The sequence below is a fragment of the Bipolaris oryzae genome (assembly GCF_000523455.1).
Source record: "Bipolaris oryzae ATCC 44560 unplaced genomic scaffold scaffold_79, whole genome shotgun sequence".
Classification (NCBI taxonomy): domain Eukaryota; kingdom Fungi; phylum Ascomycota; class Dothideomycetes; order Pleosporales; family Pleosporaceae; genus Bipolaris; species Bipolaris oryzae.
In genome coordinates this window covers 5,213-29,056 of record NW_006911355.1, presented here as the reverse complement: position 1 = coordinate 29,056, position 23,844 = coordinate 5,213, and the positions used below count along the sequence as shown (strand labels likewise).

General features: G+C 52.6%; 9 protein-coding genes across 9 annotated transcripts; 6 read left to right on the top strand and 3 right to left on the bottom strand.

Moving 5' to 3' along the window:
* Positions 1-47: 47 nt before the first annotated feature.
* COCMIDRAFT_97272 (uncharacterized protein) lies at positions 48-2,013 on the top strand (the record flags this gene model as incomplete). The annotated part of the gene is made up of 3 exons (XM_007690496.1): positions 48-137; positions 297-1,286; positions 1,339-2,013. The coding sequence occupies 3 exons, from the start codon at positions 48-50 to the stop codon at positions 2,011-2,013; spliced, it is 1,755 nt and encodes a 584-aa protein (XP_007688686.1).
* Positions 2,014-2,314: 301 nt separating this feature from the next.
* COCMIDRAFT_97255 (uncharacterized protein) lies at positions 2,315-2,883 on the bottom strand (the record flags this gene model as incomplete). The annotated part of the gene is made up of 2 exons (XM_007690495.1): positions 2,315-2,446; positions 2,602-2,883. The coding sequence occupies 2 exons, from the start codon at positions 2,881-2,883 to the stop codon at positions 2,315-2,317; spliced, it is 414 nt and encodes a 137-aa protein (XP_007688685.1).
* A 612-nt stretch (positions 2,884-3,495) lies between these two features.
* COCMIDRAFT_97204 (uncharacterized protein) lies at positions 3,496-4,904 on the top strand (the record flags this gene model as incomplete). The annotated part of the gene is made up of 3 exons (XM_007690494.1): positions 3,496-3,570; positions 3,624-4,105; positions 4,157-4,904. 3 exons carry the CDS (start codon positions 3,496-3,498, stop codon positions 4,902-4,904), a joined length of 1,305 nt encoding a protein of 434 aa, XP_007688684.1.
* Positions 4,905-6,654: 1,750 nt separating this feature from the next.
* COCMIDRAFT_5912 (uncharacterized protein) lies at positions 6,655-9,144 on the top strand (the record flags this gene model as incomplete). The annotated part of the gene is made up of 2 exons (XM_007690471.1): positions 6,655-7,154; positions 7,212-9,144. 2 exons carry the CDS (start codon positions 6,655-6,657, stop codon positions 9,142-9,144), a joined length of 2,433 nt encoding a protein of 810 aa, XP_007688661.1.
* A 601-nt stretch (positions 9,145-9,745) lies between these two features.
* Positions 9,746-10,312, top strand: COCMIDRAFT_26926 (uncharacterized protein; the record flags this gene model as incomplete). The annotated part of the gene is made up of 2 exons (XM_007690482.1): positions 9,746-10,113; positions 10,174-10,312. The coding sequence occupies 2 exons, from the start codon at positions 9,746-9,748 to the stop codon at positions 10,310-10,312; spliced, it is 507 nt and encodes a 168-aa protein (XP_007688672.1).
* A 776-nt stretch (positions 10,313-11,088) lies between these two features.
* On the bottom strand, positions 11,089-13,349 carry COCMIDRAFT_26925 (copper radical oxidase; the record flags this gene model as incomplete). The annotated part of the gene is made up of 4 exons (XM_007690481.1): positions 11,089-12,235; positions 12,284-12,448; positions 12,499-12,911; positions 12,969-13,349. 4 exons carry the CDS (start codon positions 13,347-13,349, stop codon positions 11,089-11,091), a joined length of 2,106 nt encoding a protein of 701 aa, XP_007688671.1.
* Positions 13,350-14,662: 1,313 nt separating this feature from the next.
* COCMIDRAFT_97305 (uncharacterized protein) lies at positions 14,663-17,052 on the bottom strand (the record flags this gene model as incomplete). Its single annotated transcript, XM_007690493.1, has 5 exons — positions 14,663-15,736; positions 15,782-15,913; positions 15,967-16,491; positions 16,539-16,566; positions 16,619-17,052. The coding sequence occupies 5 exons, from the start codon at positions 17,050-17,052 to the stop codon at positions 14,663-14,665; spliced, it is 2,193 nt and encodes a 730-aa protein (XP_007688683.1).
* A 729-nt stretch (positions 17,053-17,781) lies between these two features.
* COCMIDRAFT_5909 (uncharacterized protein) lies at positions 17,782-18,861 on the top strand (the record flags this gene model as incomplete). Its single annotated transcript, XM_007690470.1, has 1 exon — positions 17,782-18,861. One exon carries the CDS (start codon positions 17,782-17,784, stop codon positions 18,859-18,861), a length of 1,080 nt encoding a protein of 359 aa, XP_007688660.1.
* A 254-nt stretch (positions 18,862-19,115) lies between these two features.
* On the top strand, positions 19,116-23,216 carry COCMIDRAFT_37390 (uncharacterized protein; the record flags this gene model as incomplete). The annotated part of the gene is made up of 1 exon (XM_007690486.1): positions 19,116-23,216. The coding sequence occupies one exon, from the start codon at positions 19,116-19,118 to the stop codon at positions 23,214-23,216; it is 4,101 nt and encodes a 1,366-aa protein (XP_007688676.1).
* Between the last annotated feature and the right edge of the window lie 628 nt (positions 23,217-23,844).

The following is a 23,844-nucleotide window of genomic DNA, read 5'->3' as shown; positions in this document are numbered from 1 at the left end:
GTTCTGGTGCCATCAGCATCATTCCTGACCTCGGACGACACACTGCAATGCTGCCAAGTAGAGGGCTGCGGCCTGCCCAAATTGTGCCCTTGGCCTCGCGACAATCATCAATACTTAGATCAACAGCTACAAGGAAGGTGCGCACACCCAATGGTTCAATTGCTCGCTTCGTGCCATCTGCCCGCCCGCGTCCTGCCTAGCGAAGCCACACGACTTCGCACCCACAACTACTCCCTTGTCACCACTTGAGCTGTATCTTTGGCGAGATTCTCTTTTTGAGATACTAACTGTAGCAGTTCTCGTCGCTTCCCCGTACAGCTGGCCTCGCTTCACAGTCATGTCGAACAAGCCCGCTCCAACCTGTACAGTGGAGGAAGGGTGCGGCCGGGACTCATAATGCCATGCTGAGCGCTTCGTCTGTCCGATATGCTTCATGGTACGCGCCTTGGAGCTGGGGTAGTTCCGCCAAACCTGCCGACGCCAGTTCCGCTCTGCCCTCGAATCAAGTCCCAATTGCCGAATTCTCCCACCGTCATACGACCGAGTTTGCAAAGCATGCAGAACCTGCCGTGAGCACAGCCACTCCCGAACTTGCGCCTGCAACAATTGATAAACCCGCTGTCGTGGATGGGGTGTCGAGCTCAGCCAATACGGTTGCAGAGAATGCGTCTATTATCGGCGAATCCAAGACGCTTGACAATGTGCTTGAGAGCGATCCAATCAAAGATACACTCACTGCCGAAATCGATCCTACTCGCCTTATTGACCACGCCGGACAACTGAAGGAACTAGGCTTAGACTACGGCTGGGGGATGACTACGCTTTTTGAAAAGTGCATCGAGACTATTTACCTACAGTCAGGTTTGGGCTGGGCCGGATCCATTCTGATTGCTGGTGTAGTAGTGCGTGGAGCAACGTTTTTTTTCCAGGCTCTTAGCTCAGACAAGATGGCAGCCATGGCCGCTCTAGCACCTGTGACAAAGCCTCTACAGGACAAGATGGAGGCTGCCATTGCGCGGGGTGATAAGCAACAGGCGGATCTATACAGGATGCAACAGGCCGAAATCATGAAACCGTACGTCGGAGGCATGGCTTCCATGGGAGGTTTCATGTTCATGCAAGCCTGGATTGGATTCTCAGCTTTCAGGTTTCTGAGAGCTATGGGCGAGCTGCCTGTGCCTGGCATGGAACAAGATGGTTTCTTGTGGTTTACTGATTTGACTTCGCGTGACCCATACTTTCTTTTGCCGGCTGCGACAACGGCCGTCATGTACACTGTCTTCAAGGTATGTATATTTGCATGGCTACAAAGAATGGAGAGTTAATCTGTTTCTACAGAATGGAGGCGAGGTCGGTGTACAAAATGACGTCGGTCAGGCTGCACAACGCCAAAAACTATTTACTGGTCTTGCAGTTGTGCTCGGTCTGGTGACTGCTTTCCAAGCCGCAGCTCTACAACTTTACTTCCTTGTGTCTGGTGTCATGGGTGGTATTACTGGTTGGATGCTGCGTCAAAACGGCTTCCGGCGCATGATTGGTATCCGCACCCTACCGAGCAAAAAGAGCAACGAGCTCTACACCAAGGTGGCACAAGGCGAGCTGAAGTTGAACGACATCAAGGGACCTGACGGCAGGATCCGCTACCAGCCGCCCACTCCCATCCGTAAAGCTCCCGCTAACCGCCGCCAAATCTCTGGCATCAACATCAAGCCCGGCGTGGCTATCCCTGCACATCTCCAGGCTGAGGCGCCTAAGGTGGACCGTACCCGTCCCGACCGCGATGTTGATTTCGAGGAGGGTGCAGCGGGTAAGCCGATGATGGAGAAGCTGGATTACTACAGGAGGAACTACCGACTCAGCTACATGTGGCGTAGGTTCAACGACAGCGCCGAGTCATGGACGAGGAAGATGGGCTACGGAGGTAAGAAGATGACTACCGAGGAGGCCAAGAGAAAGAGGAAGGCCGAGGAGTATGAGATTGAGCGTCGACGGAGATTTGAAAACAGGTCGTAAGGAAGTGCAAGGTTGCGTGGGGCAGAAAGTGAGTGTATGATACGACTGAACTTGAGGCCTGTGTTCTCAACGTAACAGACACAAGGGAGGAAAAGTTCACAGAAGGAGGAGGTTGGGGAAATGCCATTTTGTAGTATAGTGGTGTCTTTGTACAGATATTGGAATGCATGTATGCTCCTGAATGACACATTTTTCTCTCTTCTTCTTCTAAACTCAAACGCCGACATTGCAATCGACTCGTGGGTATGTATATCTGTATGCACACTGCCTCGACCCTGAAACCATCCCTTCAGCCCAATGCCTACTCCAACGAGGTATACATGTCGAGTTCCTGCCCATTTCGCCGCCTCCGCTCCACAGGATCCGCACGCATCTCTACACCCGGTCCCACACGTCGACCAGTCGAAGATCCCAATCGGTGACTTGGAAATATCTGATACCTTGCATTAGCGATTGCCTCTTTCCCCCTTTCCCCTTTCCCCCTTTTCTCCACCTCCCATCCTTCAAAAACGCAAACAAACAAACAAAGAAAGAAAGGGAAGAAAAAAAAGAAGAAGCAAAGACGAAGGAAGGGATATCAAAACATACCTTTGTACCCGACCAACCCAACCGATATGCCGCCTCATTCGCCACTAGCTCCCCGAACCCCAGCATCAACCCATTTACAAACGGTAGCAGCAGGTTTATGGCGGCGCCGCGTAGTAGGCCCCAGAGCGTGGGCGGCTTGTACAGGATCAAGGGGGAGGAGGTCGAGGAGGTCGAGGCGGGCGAGGGGGAGAGGTCTGGGTTTGCGTCGTAGGTTTCGCTGTCTGAGGGGATGGTTATGCCGGATTCGGTGAGGGTGTTTGGGGTGGGTGCTGGGGAGGTCATTGTTGTTGTTGTTGTGGTGGTGGTGGTGGTAGTGGGTGTTGGCGTTGGTGAGGAAGAGAGGTGGACGTTGGAGGTTTGAGCCCCACGCGGAGGTGGGTGCGGAGATTGGTGGTGAGGTGGGCCTTTGGGAGGGGGGGAGTTCTATTGCGGGTTGTTTCAATGGGATTCTGGGCGTGGAATTGAGCGAGGTGGTTTGAATGGTTTGTGCAGGGTGGGGATTGGTACCGCGTTAGGGCTGGCCGAGGTAACGGTGGAGTTGGTGTGGTGTTGGTGAGGCTCAATTCAACGTTGGTCTTGGCATTGCGTTCCATGTTGTAAAGCAGTTGCTGGTATTTGAGAGCTTTCTTCAAATAAACTGTTTAGTTGGACTATTCTTACTACAGACGATCAATTCCGGCGAAAGACTTGATTCTATCACATTGCTTTCACAAGTTTGTTTGCCGCAGCTTCTCACTCAACGCGCAAAAGTCCGAGCGACGTCACCAATCGCCGCCTCAGAAGAAACGCCGTGGGATACGTAGACCCCACCCGGGAGCTACAGTACGGTACATTGCCCGAGCTTGCATCAACAACACGGCGTATCTTCCCACCTCGAACCATTGGCAAGCTGTAATGTCTGAAGCTGCCACCGATCGAGACGCCCAGGTTGCGCAGCTCGCTAGCTTGACTGGTCTGGACGCTGCTACGGTATGTGGAAGCTCATCGAAGCTATTGGACCTGCTCACCAACACGCGCAACAGGCAGAACGCTACCTAAACGCTGCCAACGGAGACCTCACTCTTGCAGCCTCGCTCTTCTTCGATCAAACCGCCGAACAACAAGAAGCCGATTCTGAGCCAGACGTCGACATGGCCGGTGACGACGATTCCAACACCAACCCCAGCCAAAACCCGCCTCCTCCATCGGGTGGTGGACGTACGCTTGGAGGCGATTATGTTCCCTCTTCTGCACCGGCAGCCTCCTCTTCTTCATCGTCGCAGCGACCTGCTGGCCGTGGACAGCCGACACAGCGGGGTGTGGCTGGTGCGAGGACCTTGAGGGACTTGCAGTCATCTGGTGGCGGCCAGGGACAGGCTCACGACGATGAAGATGACGAGCATAGCCCCGAGGACGACAGCCAGGACTTCTTTGCCGGTGGTGAAAAGTCTGGCCTTGCTGTGCAGAACCCCAACCAGTCGAACCCACGCGATCAGATCAACAACATTCTCAAGCGGGCGCGACAGTAAGTTGGAGCCCAGTCACTTGTACAAAGCACGGCAGCTAACAGGCACAGAAATGCTCCTCGACCAGGTGGTGACGACGAGCAGCCAGCCAGCTCGCACTTCCGTGGTGCAGGCACAACGCTGGGTGGCGACGATGCTCCTTCGCGTATCGTCCCAGACCCTAACGCGAACATGCCGGCACCACCCCCGCGCGCCCACCGCGAACTCCACCTCTGGCGCGATGGCTTCTCTGTCGACGACGGCGACCTGTTTCGCTACGACGATCCGGCAAACGCACGCACACTGGAGATGATCAACACCGGTCACGCCCCGCTGCATATCTTGAATGTAGAGCACGGACAGGAGGTGGATGTCGAGGTACACGCGCACAAGGACGAGGACTACAAAAAGCCAAAGAAGAAGTACGTTCCCTTCTCAGGCAGCGGAAACCGGTTGGGTAGCCCCACACCTGGCTCGAGTTCAACGGCTGCTACCATACCGGCTGCAGGCTCTAGTAGTACAGGAGCCTCGACGTCCGGGGGCTCTGCGCAACCTAGCGTCGAGGTGGACTCGTCGATACCTACACTCACACTACAGGTCCGCCTCGGGGACGGTACACGATTGACGTCGCGGTTCAACACTACACACACTATTGGCGACGTCTACGACTTTGTGACCAGGGCCAGTACGGCTAGTCAAGGCCGGGAATGGGCACTTATGACGACATTTCCCAGCAAGGAACTAACGGACAAGGGCCAGGTGCTGGGTGACATTGCAGAGTTCAAGCGCGGAGGGGTTGTTGTGCAGAAGTGGAAGTGAAGAATGGTACGGGTACGTCGGTGTGGGCTTGAGGGTTGGGGATTGCAATACCACCGGCTATGGAGGATGAATGCAGAGGCAGATGCAGATGCACGTGCAAGCACAATGGGTGCAGAGGTTGTGTTTGCTGAGTAGCATGTATGATGACGATGATTACGAGCTGCACGATGATAGCCGAATTAGGGAGGGCGTGGTGGCTAAACGGTTGAGAGAATCGGGCAGAGTGTAGTCGGCGCGATGGCGCAACTGCCCGAATAGTATCCATGGAAACATGGGCAAAATCTAAATGTGACATGATGCACAAACTTGGACGGTCAGTCAACACTCAACGGGCACATACTGGGACAGACATTGTGGAGTGCAGCTGCTTTGTGCCATGGTGATTTATTGGCGGAATGTATGTCATGGCATGGTGTGATGCGGTGAGACTTTGGTATGGGGCGTTGTACGAGGGCCGAAAGGACGGTTCCTTTAACCGCTATCGGCGCTCTCTCTCTTTCTCTCTCTCTCTTTCTTTCTTTCTCTTTCTGTCCATCTATCTTTCTCTTTCTCGTGCAGGACCAATCGAGGGGAGACACTTTGTGGGGGGGAGGGGAACTTGCATACATTCACCGAATAGATGCGTACGTACATAGACAGTTAGATATCCGTGCATCGGCTGAATAAGTCAAACCACGACAGAACGCGTGTGGGGACAGTAGCCAGTATGGACGCCTGCTTGCTGTTCATCTTTGCCTCTTATCTTAAATTATGCCGCCTACCAAGACGCCCGCCCAGCCGCACAATTTGCGGCAGCGCACCCCCCCCCCCGCGCGCTCGCGGCTGCGTGTGATTTGAGAGGGAGAATAAGGCCATGTCGTTGAGTAGATGAGCTGGGGCGCATGGTGCGACGGCTCTTCCGCTCGGGAGGTTTTGCGAAACACGCAAGCATCGCCAACGTCGACGACCTGCGACCACTCGAGGGCGGCAGAAGGGTGTCCCAATCCCGTCAGCTTGGCGATCGCTATTTGCGTAACGCGTCAGCACTCTACTCCAACGCCCAGCTGCACGGGGCGGGAGGCGGCACAGGGCATGGGGGTTCGGTGTCAAAACCCATGGAGACTCCCAGATCGACGAGCCTCTGGCCGCGTACTGCTGTTTGAGAGTGATGGACACCTCGCCGTGATGCTACTAGCAATCTCATACCCTGTCGGCTCGCAACGCCCCCGACCCATGTCCCCCCATTTCGACTTGTCGCCGCCTCGTCTCGTCTGACCTTCACCTTTTGGCTCTTCGCTTTCTTTTTTCTTCTCGTCCCATCCTTCTCTCTATCAGCTTCTCCTAGTCGCTCCTTGCATCCATCGGCGCCATTTGCGGTCCCATACACACACACGCACACACACGGCAGCGACCAACATCAACTGATAGCCAGGTCGACTATTATAGCTCCGGCCCTCTTGGCCCCAAAGCGCCGCCACCATCGCCCCGCCTGCTCTTTCCTTGCTCTCTAGTACTACTTGTCTATATACCCCATAGCTCAGGAGCTTCCCTCTTCTCAAGTACCGCCGCAGTCGCACAACACCCACTCTCTTTCAATCGCCACTCACTTGTTGCGCCATTGCCCTCACGCGCCAAAGAGCAATGCTGTCTATTTACTGCCGCTAAAAAGCTTACGACCAACTCTCTCTCCCTCTATCCCAGCTGCGATCAGCGCAGTTCGCTAGCACCTGCCCAGCACTAAGACGATACGAATACGAACAGCATCGACATCATGTTTTTCCGATCTCCCCGCAGATTTGCCATATTTTCCTTTGTAACGCTGCTCTTCATATGCGTCGTACTGCGCCAGAGCCCATGGGCCCAGGAAAAGGTGTACGAGAGGATACCGCTCTACAACCTGGAAAGACAACAATCAGAGCAAGAATTGTTGCACGAATCTCACGAACCCCAAGCCCCTCTTGAAGATGCATGGCAACATGCGCTTCCCATGCCTGGCGCAACCCCCAGCCCAGCAAAGGTCATTCCACCTCCCATGGAGTCTTCACGTGAGAAGGAGCCCGAGTCGAAGCCTGCCAAAGCTCACCCACCGTGGATGACTGCGCCGTCAAGAACTGGCAATTTTATTCCTCCTGCCCCGAAACCGACCAACATGAAGGAGTACGTTAAGAAGATGCTTAAATGGCCCCGACCAAGCTGGGATGGACATTGGCCCCCATTCAGCGACTACATCAACAAGGCGTATGATCCCAATCGTTGGGAGCATTTTGATATGTAAGTAGCGGTTTTTCTCTTGCATGTATGAAATAACTGGTTTTAACCTCTCGGCAGGGACTACCGCATTTACGAGGCAGGACATGACAAGCTCAACGAGACAGCCGCGGCTGATCCAGTAGCCTACAAGCCGTTCCCCAAGTACAACACTCCCGAATGGAAGAAGAAATGGCATGGCGAGCACGTGGCTTGTCTAGGTCCTCGGGGTATCCCACTAAACATTAGTACCGATGACGAAGTCCAAGTGTACCGTGGACTCCCTGAAGATTTTCCTCCAGTCTACGCAGGTGGTTATGATGTCATTGGCCTGGACGAGGATGTTTGCTTCGACCGCTACTCGCGATATGGCCCGTACGGATACGGCGACGACGAGTTCCCAGAGGTTGTCAAAGACTGGAAAGCGCCCAAGTTGGTACCTGAGTGGTCTGAGGTCAATTGGGGCGAGTTGCAGGCCGATTGCTTGAAGCGTAACAAGGAACGATACCGACCCGGTGCGAGATCCGAAATTGTAAAGATACCTAGTACCGCTTTGCCTGAGCCCGCTTCTGCTTCTGCAGCTTTTGCGATCCCAACAGATACCAGCAGGAGCAACCTCGAGGTTAGATATCAGCCGGAGAAGAAGTACCATCACCGCACCGCTGTTCTCATCCGTGCCTGGACCGGTTACAAGTACGAAGAGAACGACATCACTGCGATCCGCGCGATGGTGTCCGAGCTTTCTCTCCAGTCTGGTGGGGAATATCAGGTTTACCTTTATGTCCACGTCAAGGATAGGAATCTTCGAATTTTCGATGACCAGGATGAATACGACCGTGTACTTCGGGAGAATGTGCCTGAGGAACTCCAAGATATGGCAATCCTATGGTCAGAGTCTATTTTTCCACAGTGGTACCCGAAGGTTATGGATTGGCAGGTCTATTGGCAACAGTTCATGTGCCTGCAATGGTTCAGTCTTACCCACCCCGAATTCGACTACATCTGGAACTGGGAGACAGACGCAAGATACACCGGACACCACTATCACTTTTTTGAGAAGATTAGCGAGTTTGCCGACAAGCAGCCCAGGAAGCTTTTGTGGGAGCGCAACAAGAGATACTATCTCCCCAGCATCCACGGAGACTACCAGTCATTTGTTGAGAACACGCACAAGGACGTTTTGAACGCATCGGCCAATTCGCTCATTCCACCTCCAGTGTGGGGACCACGACCCTGGGCACGCGCTGATCCTCCACAAAAACCACTTGGACCCACACCACCCACAACAATGGAAGAAGATAACTTTGAGTGGGGTGTTGCCGAGCCTGCGGATTTCATCACTCTCCTCCCCATGTGGGACCCACGTAACACGACCTGGTCCTACAAGGATAAGATCTGGAACTACCTCCCGGGTATCAGGCCAATCTTCACTCCCGAAGACGGACAGGCAGATTGGTTCACGCACCCCGACTTTGAGCAAATCGACCGCCGAACATTCATCAACACTGTTGTACGATTCAGCAAGAAGATGCTCCAAGCCATGCACGAGGAAAACCTAGTCGGCCGCAGCATGCAGGCTGAGATGTGGCCCTCAACCGTGGCCCTTCAACACGGTCTCAAAGCTGTCTACGCCCCTCACCCCATCTTCACCGACCGTCACTGGCCCGCCGGCTACACAGAAGCCATTTTCGACACCGCCAACACCGTCGACCCGGACACGGGCGAAGCCCTCGAACCCCGCCAGGGCGCCTGGACCGAAGAAGCAGACTCCCCTTACAACCACGACCGTGAATACAACTTCCAAGGCTGGAGCTGGTACTACGCCTCCCGTTTCCCGCGCAACCTCTACCGCAGATGGCTCAACTGGCCCATGACCAAGCAGAATTGGGGCGAGGAAGAACAGATTGATGGTGGTCCAGGATCCGATGGCGTCCTCGAACAAAAGAGAATGTGCATGCCTGGTATCCTGTTACATCCCGTTAAGCGCATGACGAAAACTGATCCTAAGCCCTAAGATTGGTGGAGGATTGAAAATGGGAATGACGGAATTGATTAAGCGTGTATGGTGTTTTTCGTTTCTTGGGCTAGGTGTGTAAAGATCACTAGGGAGTTTTTTTGGTTTCCTTTTTTTGTCGATAAGAACAACGAATCTGTTGTCGATTTTTCCTTTCAAAACGTTTTTGGTATACCTCATTTTCTTTTCTTTTGTTACATGAGCAAAAGTGTGCAGTGTGCGACTTTTTGGTTTTTGCTGTGGCCATCTGACTGTGTTCAGATCTTCTTCGCCTTCTTCTTCTGTTATATACTTTCATCATCTTTTTCTTTTTCTTTTTCAAAACACTTTTGTTGTCTCGATTGACAATATTTTTTTGTTTGAGACAAAAATAGGCATTTAGCAGCGCTTTTCTCTTCTTTTGCGGGATGTTTGTAAGGTATGTAGTTGAAGTATGAGTGAGAATTGGGGCTCGCTTTGGCGTTCATTCATGTAAGGGGTGTAGCATACATAGGTTGTTTAGAGTATGATATCTATGGATTCTATTTCAAATTCTCTTGTTTATTTGAAATGTAATGTGAACTCTTTTTGCCTTGATGATACGACAAACTAAGTAAGCAATATGGGGGGGACAATCGAGGAACTGCTACTAATCAAGCCCTGCTCCTCCCTGTTCATCCATCTGTACTACAAGCACCACGACATACCTACTTCAACGAAAAGAAAAGAAAACGTGGAATCAAGTCTTCCCCACCTCCCAATTCGTTTCCCAGCCCAACTCAACGCTCCCCACAGCCCCCCCCCCCTCCCCATCCGCCCCAATACTACACAGCACTCAACAACCCTAGCCCCCCCTAACCCCACCCTCAACAACTACTCGATGCATCCCACATCCCCCCCCCACATCACCACCCCCACTCACCAACTACAACCGACGAAAAACCCGTACACACCTACACCTACACCTACACTATATTACTTGCTTTTCCGGTACGCATGTATGCACATATGCATATATGTATGTATGTATTGACTGACGTCACACCACAGGACTGTGAACCATGGTTCACTTGTGACAAAAGGGGGCGCTGCTAGTGCTACTGCTACTGCTACTGCTATTGCTGCTACTGCTACTGCTATTGCTGCTACTGCTACTGCTGCTACTATTGATTACTACTGCTGCTGCTAGGGACGCTACGGATGTTACTACGGATGCTACGGATAGGGGTAGGAGAAAGTAACATGCAACCATGCTGCTGGCACTAAGGATAGAACATGCAAGATGCAAGATGCAAGATGACATCGTACTGCGGTGTCGGACTATTGGATTCAGCAAGTTATGTGGAGAATCAGTTTGTGGGGGTAAGTCATGCAGGGAGGTTAAGCGGCTTTTTTGGGGGGGGGGGGGGTCTGGGTTGGATGGTGTGTTGGAAACGTGGGGGGGAAGTGGTGGGTAAGGGATTGGTCGTGTGGAGTGTTAGGTAGGAGTATTGCTTGGTTCGTTTTTTCTAGTAAGGTAAGTGTTACTGTGAACGAGGTTGGAAGGATGTTTGGTATTGCTTAGTGGGAACACTGACGTTCGTTCCCTGTACAATATCAAGTCACTGAAGAAAGCCGCATATACAACCGCCCCATAGACACAAAAACACACAAGGGATATATCACAGTTGCACAAGCAGGAAACAGAAGTAATTGATGAGTAATTTGAAATTAACATTATCTACTAGACTAACGTTACAGAGCTTACAATGAGTGACTGGTGGGTAAGATACAAAAGCGAGTGAGCGTAGTATAATAGGATAGAGAGGTAAAAAAGGGGCAGGTGGGCCATAAAAGAGCGTAGGTTTGACATCCAGGTTCTTGTTTTTGTTGTAAAGTTGTTGTTTGCCTCCCATTTCCTTCTTCACGTGAGCATTATTGAAACATGTTCGTAGTATTTTCCATCAAGCAGTCGGTATCCTTTCCTTACAAGACGATTTGCACGGTTTGCGCAATGCTGGGCACGCCTTGCTTGGAGATGACGAAGAGGAAGTAGGCACCGGGGATGAGGATACCGCTGTCGTTGGGGAGCGTGGCGGTGTAGCTGTTGCCGTTGACGCGTACGTTGTTCAGGGGGACACGACGCTGGTCGGTGTTGACGGAGTGGGTGACGCTGCCAATGCGGACAAGGGCAAGGTTTGCGTTTGTAGTGTCGGCGTCAACCTTCACGGTAAGCGTGCCTCCGACCTTGACACTCTGGGAGCTGAGCGATGTGATGGTAGGACGCTTGGCTGGGGAGCCATCCTGGTTGAAGAGGTAGGGTGGAGAGAAGATTTGACCGTCAGCGTGATCAACGAGCTTGTTGCAGTTAGCGGAGCTGCGTCCGATCTGGGAAACGTAGCAGAGACCACCACCGCCGCTAAAGACACGACCGTCAGCAAGTAGAATGCTGACAGAGTGGTAGTTGCGCGGTACGGCTTCTGGTGCTAGGACCCTCCAGGTCTTGGTCGCAGGGTTGAAAATCTCTGGGTACAGGGCACCGTCGTCGTCGGTGAATACCTTGGAGCGGCGTTGACCACCTGTGACAAGAATGCAACCATCAGGCAGAACAACGGCGTTAGAGAAACCACGAGGATAGGTCATATCGGCGACACGCTCAACCTTGGCCGGAGTGTTGGGTTCACCAATGGTCGTAATGTGGGCACGGGCATTGGCATCCGAGTTTGTGTAGTCGGGGGAACCACCGGCGCTGAAGATTTTTCCAGCAGTGGCATCGTACATGACAAAGATACCGCACATGGCATCATCAATAGGGTCTCTGATACCAGCAGCTACCTGAGAACCCTTGCCTGTTGTTCCGTACCAGTTCATGGCCTTGCTGGGTCCGGCTTGGAATACAGTCTTGTTCTTCCAGCCAAAGAGCCATGCGTGGTTGTCCTCACGCCAGATACCTTCGCGGTCCGTGGTAAGCATTGGACCAATCTTCGAATTGGGAAGAGCAGTCCATGTGTTAGTAGCAGGATCGTAGACTTCGCCGTCCTTGCCCGTGCGGGGGCCAGAGTACGCGCCTCCAATGGTGAAGATGCGGTTGTCAGATGTAGTACAGGATGATTGGTAGCCACGAGCCATTTTCCTAGGTGAGTTAGCACAGAGCCAGATGTTTTATTCAATAGTCACATACATGTCGGCAGAACGAACAAAGGTATTCGAAGCCGGGTTGTAGCTAGTAACGGCATTCGCATCAGAGCCTCCTTGGATTACAAGTCGTCCGTCTTGAAGACTGCTCATTGCAGGGCAGAACATATCGTGTTGTGTGTTGCTCACGGTGCGAGCCGAAACAGCTCCACTACAAAGGATGTCAGCGTACTTGATGTCTAGATCACAGATAGAACATACGTTTGATAGTTGTAGTCGGCAAACTGTGTACGTCCACCAGGGCCGCCAAAGGCATCAACACCCCAACTAGAGAATACAAGCAGCCTTTGCGAGACTGGGTACTCTGGAACAACATATGCAGCAACAGGAATCACTGGCAGGTGGATAAGATCAGACCACTCGCCGTTCTGTGCAGGGGCAGATGGCTCAATCAGACGCATGACATCGTAACGCTTGTCCGTGGACCAGATCAATGTTTTGGAACGCGCGTCAGCCTTGATATGGCAAGCCTTCTCGGCTTTGTCGTAGACTGCTGCCTTGCAGGTCGCCCAGTTGGCGCAGAGGTAAGCACATTTCTCGAAGTCTGCAACACCTCCCCACAACTTCTCAGTTGGTCCCCGAATATCAGTGCCCGGGCAAACTGTGTATCGTTTCTAGAACGCCTCTTCTTAGCATGTGATATTGCATCGCAATGTCTCACGTGAACTCACCTTGTTTCTTCCGTATGTCCATTCTCCTGCAGGGCAGCGGGCAATGTTAACTTGCTCAGCCTGAACTACTTGATAACGATCGCTGGCAACCCAATCCAAGCCCGCGATTTCCTTGAAGTGACAATCTTTCGTCCGCGTATCATAAACGGCTTTGAAGCAGTCCATGCTCTTGTCACAGAGCTTTGCACACTCTGTGACAGAAGCGACTTTGGGTGTCACTGAGACTGTAGGACCAGTGAGGTCGGTTCCCGGACATACTCGGTACCTAATCCCCTGGGTACCGGTAAAGACTGTGTCGGTGCCGGGGCACGCATTAAGAGCATTAGTAGATTGGAAAAGAGTGGCTGCAGAAAGCACTGCGAGAAGGGTTTGGGACAGCATCCTGGATGTCAACACAGAGTGCGGTGCCTGGGGACGTTTCCCAGGACAGGGCGCCAACCTGATATATAGCTGTGCCGATATCCCAACTACCGATTCAATACTTACTTCAACGCGCGCCGGGCCACACAAGTTTGCGAAAGTGGGTAGTGGCGAGACATGGGACGGAAGGGCTGTTGCCCTAGCATCGGAACAGGCAAAGTATGTACCAGGAAGAGCAATGTGCCTGAGTAGGGCTCCTTGCAGACGATCATTCACATACCGTTGTTTTGTTATGGTCGATAGCGCTAAGTGACTTTGGGGTAAAACTGTCAAGGGTTGATGCCATCGGTAGCGGGCCGAAAATCCAAACTCGGCTAGGGGCGATACTATTGTCGGTGCCATCGACCTCCCTAGAGTCATGCCGAATGCTGCGCCTCAGGAATCACACCAATCTTATCTACCATGAGAAGGCTAGCTCAGGCACCGAAACGATGCCGGCAGATGTTACTGGTTTATGCTATAGTTCCCATACGTTTATGGAACTACACTGGCGTAGCGGTGTTCGCATATCAATGCTACTGTGGCTGCAGTCGCCATACACTGCGCGAGACGCTGTCGTTATCGTCGTGAAGGTGTTAAGCGCTCGCAAAGGGAGGATTTTGTTTTCCTGCCAAGTTGCTTGAAACGCCAAGGCAACCCTCCAGTTAATCCCTGCGTACATCAGGGTGATGATGGCTACAAAGAGAATCTTTAGCCAGATACCCACCGCTGGAATATTGCCCCTGTCCCTTGAGGGTGAAGGATGTGCAGAACGCGCAATTGGATATATTATGTAGCCGCATACCCAGACCTATACGCTGCCAAGTAAGAACCGAGTCCACTCTGACTGACGCAGTTCATACTGTAACGGTCTATTGTGACGGAAGACTGACGAAAACACGAACAAGAAGCCGCATATTTGCTTCCGGGGTCGATTCCTGTGTGCGAGATGGAGGCTTGGTATTGTTCAGTCAATTGAAAACTGATTTACTGGATACGAGCCTTTAGGTCGTAGCGAGAACCAGTCCACCTGGTAGCTGGAATCTGTATGCCATCATAGATCAAGTAGTGTGCAACGCTCCCATGTTACTGGTAGCGCATCCTTGGCGCTGAGGTCTATTTCTTAGCCGAGTGATTTTTAGGAATAGAAATGCTTTGAATTTGCCGCAGTCAGGCCGGATCTGATCTCCTCGGTCAGCTTACTTGCAAATCTCTAGCAACGTATGGACCGGTAGGGTCTGGTCGCATCGATGGACGCCTTTGTTTCAATTGGATTGAGTCCCAGAACACCGTGTTCACCAATTTTGCTCAGGCACCGCCCCCCAATTTGGCGCTGGCCAGGCCCACTGCATGTTGTTGAAGCTGGTCGAAATTTGCGCAGGTGCCATCGAGAACGTTTCAGTCAGGCTGTAGCATGGGCCAGTGCTACCTAGGTCCATAAGCCCGGATGTATACGGAATACCACCCGATTCTACAGTCCCACAAGATTCCATCTCTCTTTCACTCATACGCGGTAATCTTTGGGTGACGTACTTGACAAGCAAGGGTGGTTCAGAATGTATGGATGCTGCTTTGCGCGCCTCCCATGCTTGGAGTACGAGCTCCGAGAACATTGCAAAGAAAGGATTTCTAGGCCTCGATTCCATAGGATTGTCCTTATTGTGGAGGCCCAAAAAGCGAATAGAGCAGTTGTCGCTCATGGCCTGCCAGGCCAAATCCGCGTGGTTTGACAGCGGCCGTCGTTTCAAATCTTGGATTAAGTGGACGTAAGCGGGGAAGGGAAAGTGTAGGTATATGATCCATCGGAAAGCTTTGGTCAGCGGGGAGCCCATCAGCATTGTATCGCATTCCAGCATCGCGCGAGCATGTGTAAGGCTGGCACCGTGTTGTTCGTCGGTCTCATTCTCGGGGTTCGGCGACCGCGTTGCCAAGTAGTGCGCAAACCGAGTTTTTGCAAAAAAGACACGCGTCCACCATATTGTCATAAAGTGCAGTGGGATCCGGGGATCACATTGCGAGAGGTATTTGCTCTCCAAGACAGACTCGAAAAGTGTAATGTCCTCCAATTCCGAGCAGGAACTAGACGGGGGCTTCTTCACAAGACTCTTCATGATTGGGTTGATGAAGTCTAGATGAGAAGGATTGTGCCGGATGAAGTCGCCAAGCTTGCAGCGCACTACGGCGAACAATGCTTCAGATATATTGCTAGACTCAGTAGGTGAAGTCTTCATTTCATTGCGCAGACTGAAATCGTTTACGTTATGGGGAGTGCGACAGTCCCACGTAGGTATGAGGGTAGCCATCTTGAAATCCGTCATCTCTGCGATGCGGCTGTCAAAAAGAACGAGGGACCACCACAACCGACGTCGCTGATAAAAGTCAGCATCAAGACATATATACGTATTTTTACATACCAGTTCGGCCTCAAGAACAGAATGTCTTGTATTTGTGGCCTCTGTATCAATGCCCATGCGCTGTGCAATACGAATTGCAGTACCTAGCAGAGACGACAACGAACGCGGGTCGACCTCGGGCTTGAGCGTAAACTAAAATCATCAGCTGACTACTAGATGGCAAGCCGCATCTTTCTGTAACTTACTAGGTAGAGATGAAGGGCAGTCAAGCACTCACGGTTGCTCGATTTTAGAAATCCGCAGTTGAGCAATGCTTCTCTGGCCCCCAACTGGTAGCCTCTGAGAACCTCGATTCTAGGCACACTGAACATGGTCTGACATTGATCTTGATCAAGACTAGAAACAGCCATGCAGTATATTGCAAACATGAGAGCCTCCAAGTTGGGTTCGATCTTGGTCACATCACCAGCAGCATCGATGATGCGTGCTTGGAGAGTAGGAGTGTGAGTAAGCTTCAAGATTGGATCTACATTTTCCAAGTATAGCTGCCAAAGCTTGAAGATTTGCGTCTGAGATGGATGGAGAGCCGAAAGCTCGAGTCCGACAGTTCGTGAGCAGAACAAGAGGTGTTCATTACGGTATAGTCCCTCAGCGAAGAGGTCATCCCATGCCTTGACGATTTTTTGTGGCTCGAGGACGCGGTCTACGGGGTCAGTTTCATCAGACTCATTGTCACTTTCCTGGCTTTCGCCGTCATATGGATACTGCAACTTTGCACTTGTCAGTGCAATCACTGGGGGTTTTTTTACAAGCTCACCTTGCGCACCATGGCACTCCAAAAACTCCTGGGCAAAATTAGTAATATAATAGTAGTTGATTCAGGGCGAGCCCACATACTTAGCTTGAGTGGACTCGGTCGCCAGGCTTGGGCGTGATAGCTCGGCAGTATTTTGGGTAGTACCTTTAGCTTGAGTGTCAACTACATGATTACCACCTATAGCATCTGGGCCGGAATAGCGGTTTGCCTGAGAGGCATGCAGCGGCTCGAAGGGAATATTGTGCTCTGTCAAGAGACGCTCATAGTGGCGAAGACGCTCCAACAATTCTCGCTCAGGAAATCTGCGGCGTCTCTGACGAGGAATGGTTGCAGCAGAGACGCATTGGACGCCTGCCTTCATACAGTTTGAGCATGGAGATTTGCGATCACATTTGACTTTGCGTTGAGCGCACAGAATGCATGAAAGAACCCGCTGTGGCTTGGCTGCGGGGGCGGATAGAGGTGGAGGTGGAGCAACAGCGACAGGCTCAGGCGTAGGAGAGTCGGATGACATTGTGTGACGAGCAAGCTAGCTTGGTGCCAAGACGGAGATGGAGATGGATGAGAGCCAAGAGCAGAGAGAGTTCATCGAAAGCTCATCAGGGGTCGGCGGCGGTGTTGAGCATCAGGCAACCACTCCGGTCTGCTAGACCCGAAGCTGCTTATCTCCGGCGCGCGGGTGTGCAGAAGACAGCCTACATGTACTTATCGACGGACGCCCATGACCAGCAACAGGCTAGCTAGACGCGCCATGGTGGTGATGGGGACCGTGTTTCTCAGCCACATCAGGTGGCGCATTATTGAGCAGTGGTACATGCGTATGTACATGCATACATAACATGTCTATTATACAAGAGTGTGGGCTTGATACGGCGGATAAACGGCACACTCGTCGTTAGCACCCAGGAGAGCAATACATTTTTACTCGCCTTTTTCTTCATGTGAGCAAATACATGTGTAGAGAGTGTTAAGTACATTGGCGTCAGCAATATTTACTTCCTGTATGGTGGAGTCCAAGGTATACCCTAGACCGGCAATAGCCGTTTGCTGTATCTTTGCATTGTTCTCCATCCCCGGGCATCCCCGCCATTATCACACCCCCCAGGACCCGACATCGGCCGAGATGTGGATAGCAGGGAGTAAGCCCTACACAATAAAATGAGATCAACCAGTGTTATGGTAGTATCATGCGGGAACGCAACCAGACCACCTCAACACTGAAATCGGGCCTTTAGCAGGCGCAATGGTGTTTACCGTACTATCCGACGCTGACATCAGGTCTCTTCTTTGCAACCTTGATCCGGCCGACGCAGAGAATCTCACCTCACAACTCAACCAGGCACTCTCACAATACTCGTGCAATGACGAGGCTCCCTACCAACCACACCGCGCCCAGGTTACGCGCCCAGATGGGCAGGTCAGCCTGTTCATGCCCGCCACCACACCTTCATCCATTGGTGTCAAGATTGTGGGTGTCGCCCCATCCCAGACTCCGCCTCCGGGCGAGAAGCCCAAGCCTGCGCTGAAGAGTGTCCTTACAATTTGCGACGAATTGGGCCAGGCCGTGGGTGTGCTGAATGCAGCAGAGCTGACTGCCTTCCGCACTGCCTTGGGAACTATGCTATTGTACCGATATAGGAAATCCACACAAAACATAGTAGTGTTCGGCGCGGGTAAGCAGGCCGAGTGGCATATTCGACTAGCGCTTCTACTCAAGAGCAACGACATCAGCAAGATTACCATCGTAAATCGATCTCGGGCCAGAGCAGACCAGTTGGTAGGGTCGTTGACAAGAGCGGGACTCAGCTCGCATATCCAGATCAAAGTCTTTGAGGGAGATGAAGAGCCGTTGAAGAGTCTCGTCAAGGAGTCGCACGTCATTTTCTGTACAACACCTAGCACTACACCTTTGTTCCCTGCTTCGTATCTGGCTTCGGAAGCGGACAAACCTCGTTTCATATCCGCCATTGGCTCCTACCGCCTCGACATGCAAGAGATTGATCCTGATCTTCTCAGCCAGATCACCAGTCCTTCTGGCCTCTTTGCCTCGCAAGTTCACAACGCGTGCATTGCTGTTGACAGCATCAAAGGATGCATGGATGAAGCTGGAGAGCTAGTCAAAGCAGACATTGCTACGGAACGAATGATAGAGGTAGGAAAGATAGATGGGTTAAGGCAAGACGATGGGGTCAAAAGGTGGCTAGAACAAGGGCTTGTGGTATACAAGAGTGTGGGCGTGGGGGTTATGGACATTGCAATTGGCAAGGCCCTGCTGGAGCTATCAGGGGAGAAAGGGGTAGGGGTACGCGTAGACAGCTTCTGAGAATGCCACACATGCAAAACAGCATTCCATGCATGCCGGGGAAAATATCGGGACTGCTGCCAGTGCCATAGTAATGGCAGTGTCCGTCTCTCCGACATGCGGGCGGGGCAGTCCAATGGCGTCGATTCAATTTTGCCCCGCTGAAATTTTTGGGAAGACTCTCACCCCGCCATGTGACGACGCGCCCGCCCTCGCTTTTGTCTTCGGACACCCCGCGATTCCCATTCTACACTTTCAATTAGGCGGTATACACGATGGCGTCGAACGAGGATCCATACCTCATTCTTCCAGGCTCCGCCGCCCACTCCGACTTCCGCCTGCAGCGCCTGGCGCAGGCAATCGGCGCAAAGGAGGTCCGCTCGCTGTGGCTGCATTTTGTCAATCCCCTCAAAGAATTGGCTGAGGACGAGCTCAAGACGCTGCAGCAAATTCTGCACTATGGTGAGTCTCCAGACTCGAACGACCGCCTTGCACAGACACTCCTCGATGCCGTTCACCGTGGCGGCGAGCCGCGTGATGGCGAGACGGTCCTCTTCTATGTCAGTCCACGCGCCGGCACAATCTCGCCATGGAGCTCTCTGGCCTCAATGATTGCACGCACATGCACCCTCGATCAGGCGGTAAAGCGCATCGAGCGCGGCATGGTCATCGCCGCCACGTTTGATCGCACCCTCGACGCTGACGAGATCCCCAACCGCGACCACCTCTACGACCGCATGACCCAGACCATCAGCCGCACTGCACCCAATCTCGAGGCTATTTTCGGCGAGGGAGAACCAGCGCAAGCGACCACCATCAGCTTCGACGAGTACCATAGCGCTCATGCCGCCCTGGACCATGCCAACAGAGAGCTAGGGCTGGCCATGGACAAGTCAGAGATCGACTACCTCGTCGAGGCATACACCCAGGAGCTGAAGCGAGGCCCCGTAGATGTCGAGCTCTTCATGTTTGCCCAAGTCAACTCGGAGCATTGCAGACATAAGCAGTTCAACGCCGACTTCACCATCGACGGTATGCGCAAGTCCATGTCGCTATTCGGAATGATCCGAAACACACATCAAAAGAACCCCCAGCACGTCGTCAGCGCATACAGCGACAATGCGGCAGTACTGCAAGGCGAAGAAGCGAGCTTCTGGGCGCCCAATGACCTTACCGGCGAGTGGAACGGCGCAAAGGAGACTGTGCACATTCTCTGCAAGGTCGAGACACACAACCACCCAACTGCAGTATCGCCATTTCCTGGAGCGGCCACCGGCTCTGGAGGCGAGATCAGAGATGAAGGAGCGGTTGGACGTGGCTCCAAGCCAAAGGCAGGTCTGGCAGGCTTCACTGTCTCTGATCTCAACCTGGAGGGTTTTGAAAGGCCATGGGAGCTCAAAAACGTTGGAAAGCCTGCGCACATTGCCAGCAGTCGCGACATTATGCTCGAGGCCCCCATCGGCAGTGCGCAATTCAACAACGAATTTGGTCGTCCATGCACTGTTGGCTACTTCCGCACTATGCTCATGCGCGTCTTCACAAACGAAAAGGAGTCCGAGATCCGAGGATACCACAAGCCCATCATGCTGGCAGGTGGTGTAGGCACAGTCAGGCCGCAGCACGCACTCAAGGACCCTGATGTCGTGCCAGCTGGCTCGCATCTCCTCGTCATTGGTGGTCCCGCCATGCTCATTGGTCTTGGTGGTGGTGCGGCTTCTAGTATCCAGTCTGGAGAAGGCAAGGTCGATCTTGATTTTGCTAGTGTGCAGAGAGGCAACCCTGAGGTGCAGAGGCGAGCACAGGAAGTCATCGACACATGTCGCTCCATGGGTGACAAGAACCCAATTCTCTTCATCCACGATGTGGGCGCAGGTGGTCTGTCCAATGCTCTCCCCGAGCTTGTTCATGACTCTGGTCTTGGCGCTATCTTTGAGCTGCGCGAAGTAGATAGTGCTGATAAGAGCATGAGCCCGCTACAGATTTGGTGCTGCGAGGCCCAAGAGCGATACGTACTAGCAGTTGCTCCTGATCAACTGGACCTCTTCAAGCGCATCTGCAACCGAGAACGCTGTGGTTATTCGGTCGTTGGTACAGCCACCAAAGAGCAACGCCTTGTCCTGAAGGACAGAGACTCCAAGGAAAATCCGACTCCCATCGATCTTCCCATGGCCACGCTGTTTGGAAAGCCACCCAAGATGTCGCGTATCGTCGAAAGCCGAAAGTTGAGACTGCCAGCCTTTGACAGCAGCCTGTCAATGTACATTCCCGATACGCCCAAAGATGGCTTGATCAGCGAAGCTGTCGACCGAGTGCTCACCCTACCAGCTGTAGGCTCAAAATCGTTCCTCATAACCATCGGAGACCGAACAGTTGGCGGCCTTACGGTCCGCGACCAGATGGTTGGCAAGTGGCAAACGCCTGTCGCCGACGTTTCGGTAACAGCTACATCGCTGCTGGCTGGAGTCAAGACGGGTGAAGCCATGACAATGGGTGAGAAGCCTACTCTAGCTCTCATTTCTCCCGCGGCATCCGCAAGGATGGCTGTAGCCGAGTCGCTCATGAACATTGCTGCAGCTAGTCTCTTCGATAGGCTTTCTAGGGTCAGGCTCTCAGCCAACTGGATGTCTGCTAGCAGTCACCCTGGTGAGGGTGCGGCTTTGTATGAGGCAGTGGAAGCCGTTGGAATGGATCTCTGCCCTAAGCTCGGCATTTCCATCCCAGTTGGGAAGGACTCTATGAGCATGAAGATGAAGTGGTCAGAGGACGGAGAGGCAAAGGAAGTTACCGCACCAATGTCCTTGGTGATCACGGCTTTCGCACCTGTTGACCGCATCGATCGCACATGGACACCTGCATTGGAACGCTTTGAGAGCGTTGGTGAGACTATTCTCATGTATGTTGACTTGGCGGCTGGCAGGAAACATCTTGGCGGTTCTGCTCTGGCTCAAACGTTTGGCCAGGTCGGCGATGAGGCGCCTGATGTCTATGACGCCGATGTCATCAAGGACTACTTTGATGCCATCGATCAACTTCACGAGGCTGGTATCGTACTCGCCTACCACGATAGATCAGATGGCGGTCTCTTCACGACACTTGTCGAGATGGCTTTTGCCGGACGATGTGGCCTTGAAATTATGCTGGACCATGTCGCGGCATCGAGCGATCCCAAGGACGTCTTGGAAGCGCTTTTCAATGAAGAACTTGGTGCTGTCTTCCAGGTCAGGAAGCGGGATGAGACTGCTTTCAACCGCTGCTTTGCCACCTGCGGACCGCCACCAGGCATGATCAAGAAGATAGGTCGAGTACCTGAGGCCTCGAAGCAGAATATCTCTTTCTATGTCGGTACAAAGAACGTCTACCGGAACAGTCGGCAACAACTACAACAGCGTTGGGCAGAGACTTCATACCGCATGCAGAAGCTCCGTGACAACCCTGTCTGTGCCGATGCAGAGTTCAACAGCATTCTCGACGACAGGGACCCGGGTCTTTCATACAACCTGACCTTCAAGCCTTCGGAGAACATTATGCCTCTCATGTCCAATTTGAAGTCGCCTTTTACGGCTAAGCCTCGTGTGGCCATCCTAAGAGAAGAGGGCGTGAACGGCCAAGCTGAGATGGCATTTGCTTTCCATCAAGCTGGCTTCTCGGCTATCGACGTACATATGACTGATATCATCTCGGGCCGTGTATCGCTGGCCGGTTTCGTAGGTCTTGCGGCATGTGGTGGTTTCTCGTATGGCGACGTACTCGGTGCTGGACAAGGATGGGCAAAATCTGTGCTCCTCCATCCCGAAACACGCAAGGAGTTCCAGGACTTCTTCACGCGCCCCAACACCTTCGCCCTCGGTGTCTGTAACGGCTGCCAATTCATGAGCAAGCTCAAGGAATTGATCCCAGGTGCAGAGCTATGGCCAAGCTTCGAGCGCAACGCATCTGAGCAATACGAGGCACGTGTCTGCATGGTCGAAGTGCTCGACCCCAAGGGCCCCAACACGCCACCATCCGTCTTCCTCCACGGCATGGCAGGTTCCAAGCTTCCCATCGTCACAGCCCACGGCGAAGGCCGCGCTCACTTCTCCACTTCGGCGTCTTCACCATCCACCCCTCAAACGCTGTACAACGAGAACCTCGTCTCTCTCCGTTACGTCGATAACTACGGCAAACAAACCGAAACGTACCCTTACAATCCCAATGGCTCGCCAATGGGCATCACCGGTATACGTAGCACCGACGGACGTGTGCTGGCGCTCATGCCGCACCCCGAGCGAACTATCTTGAAGGAAGTAGCTAGCTATCTCCCCAAGAACACAGAGGACTGGGGCGAACTCGGACCCTGGTCTCGCATGTTCAAGAGTGCTAGACGATGGGTCGGATAAGACAAGGGTAAAAGGGGTTCAATTGCATTAGTTATTGGTTGGCGTTTTGGGTATGCATTGTTCTTTGCATCTTTTCTTATGATATGTGAAAATGATATAGTCACGACTATGGTGGAAATTCTTGAGGTTATATCTTAACGGTTCGCGCAAAACAGAAAATATAGAATCTGATCACGTTGAGAAAAACTTAGGCTGCTGGTTTGAATATAGACCTTGTTTAAGAGTCTCGTGACTAGCTTCTTCTTGAGTTCTAGTCCAATGTTTGAGGTATCGTAAGCAGGAAAGGGATAAGACCAGATGGAATGAAGTTACAGACTGTGAAGGTCACTTTGAGAGGAAAAGTTGTTAAATAAGGAGAGTGATATTATTATGGCTTATGTGAAATATATACTAGGAAAACCTCAGTATCTAATCGAAATGCTCGTCGTGAATCCTGGTGAACGTTTTAGTAGCTGGTGTAAGAATCACCGCCGGTGGAACCACCAGCACCGGCTCCGGCTCCAGCACCGGCTCCAGCACCTCCCTTAGCACCACCGCCAACGGAGCCACCGACACCAGCACCAACTCCACCGTGGGCACCGCCGCCAACACCAGCACCGCCGCCAACAGAGCCACCGACACCAGCACC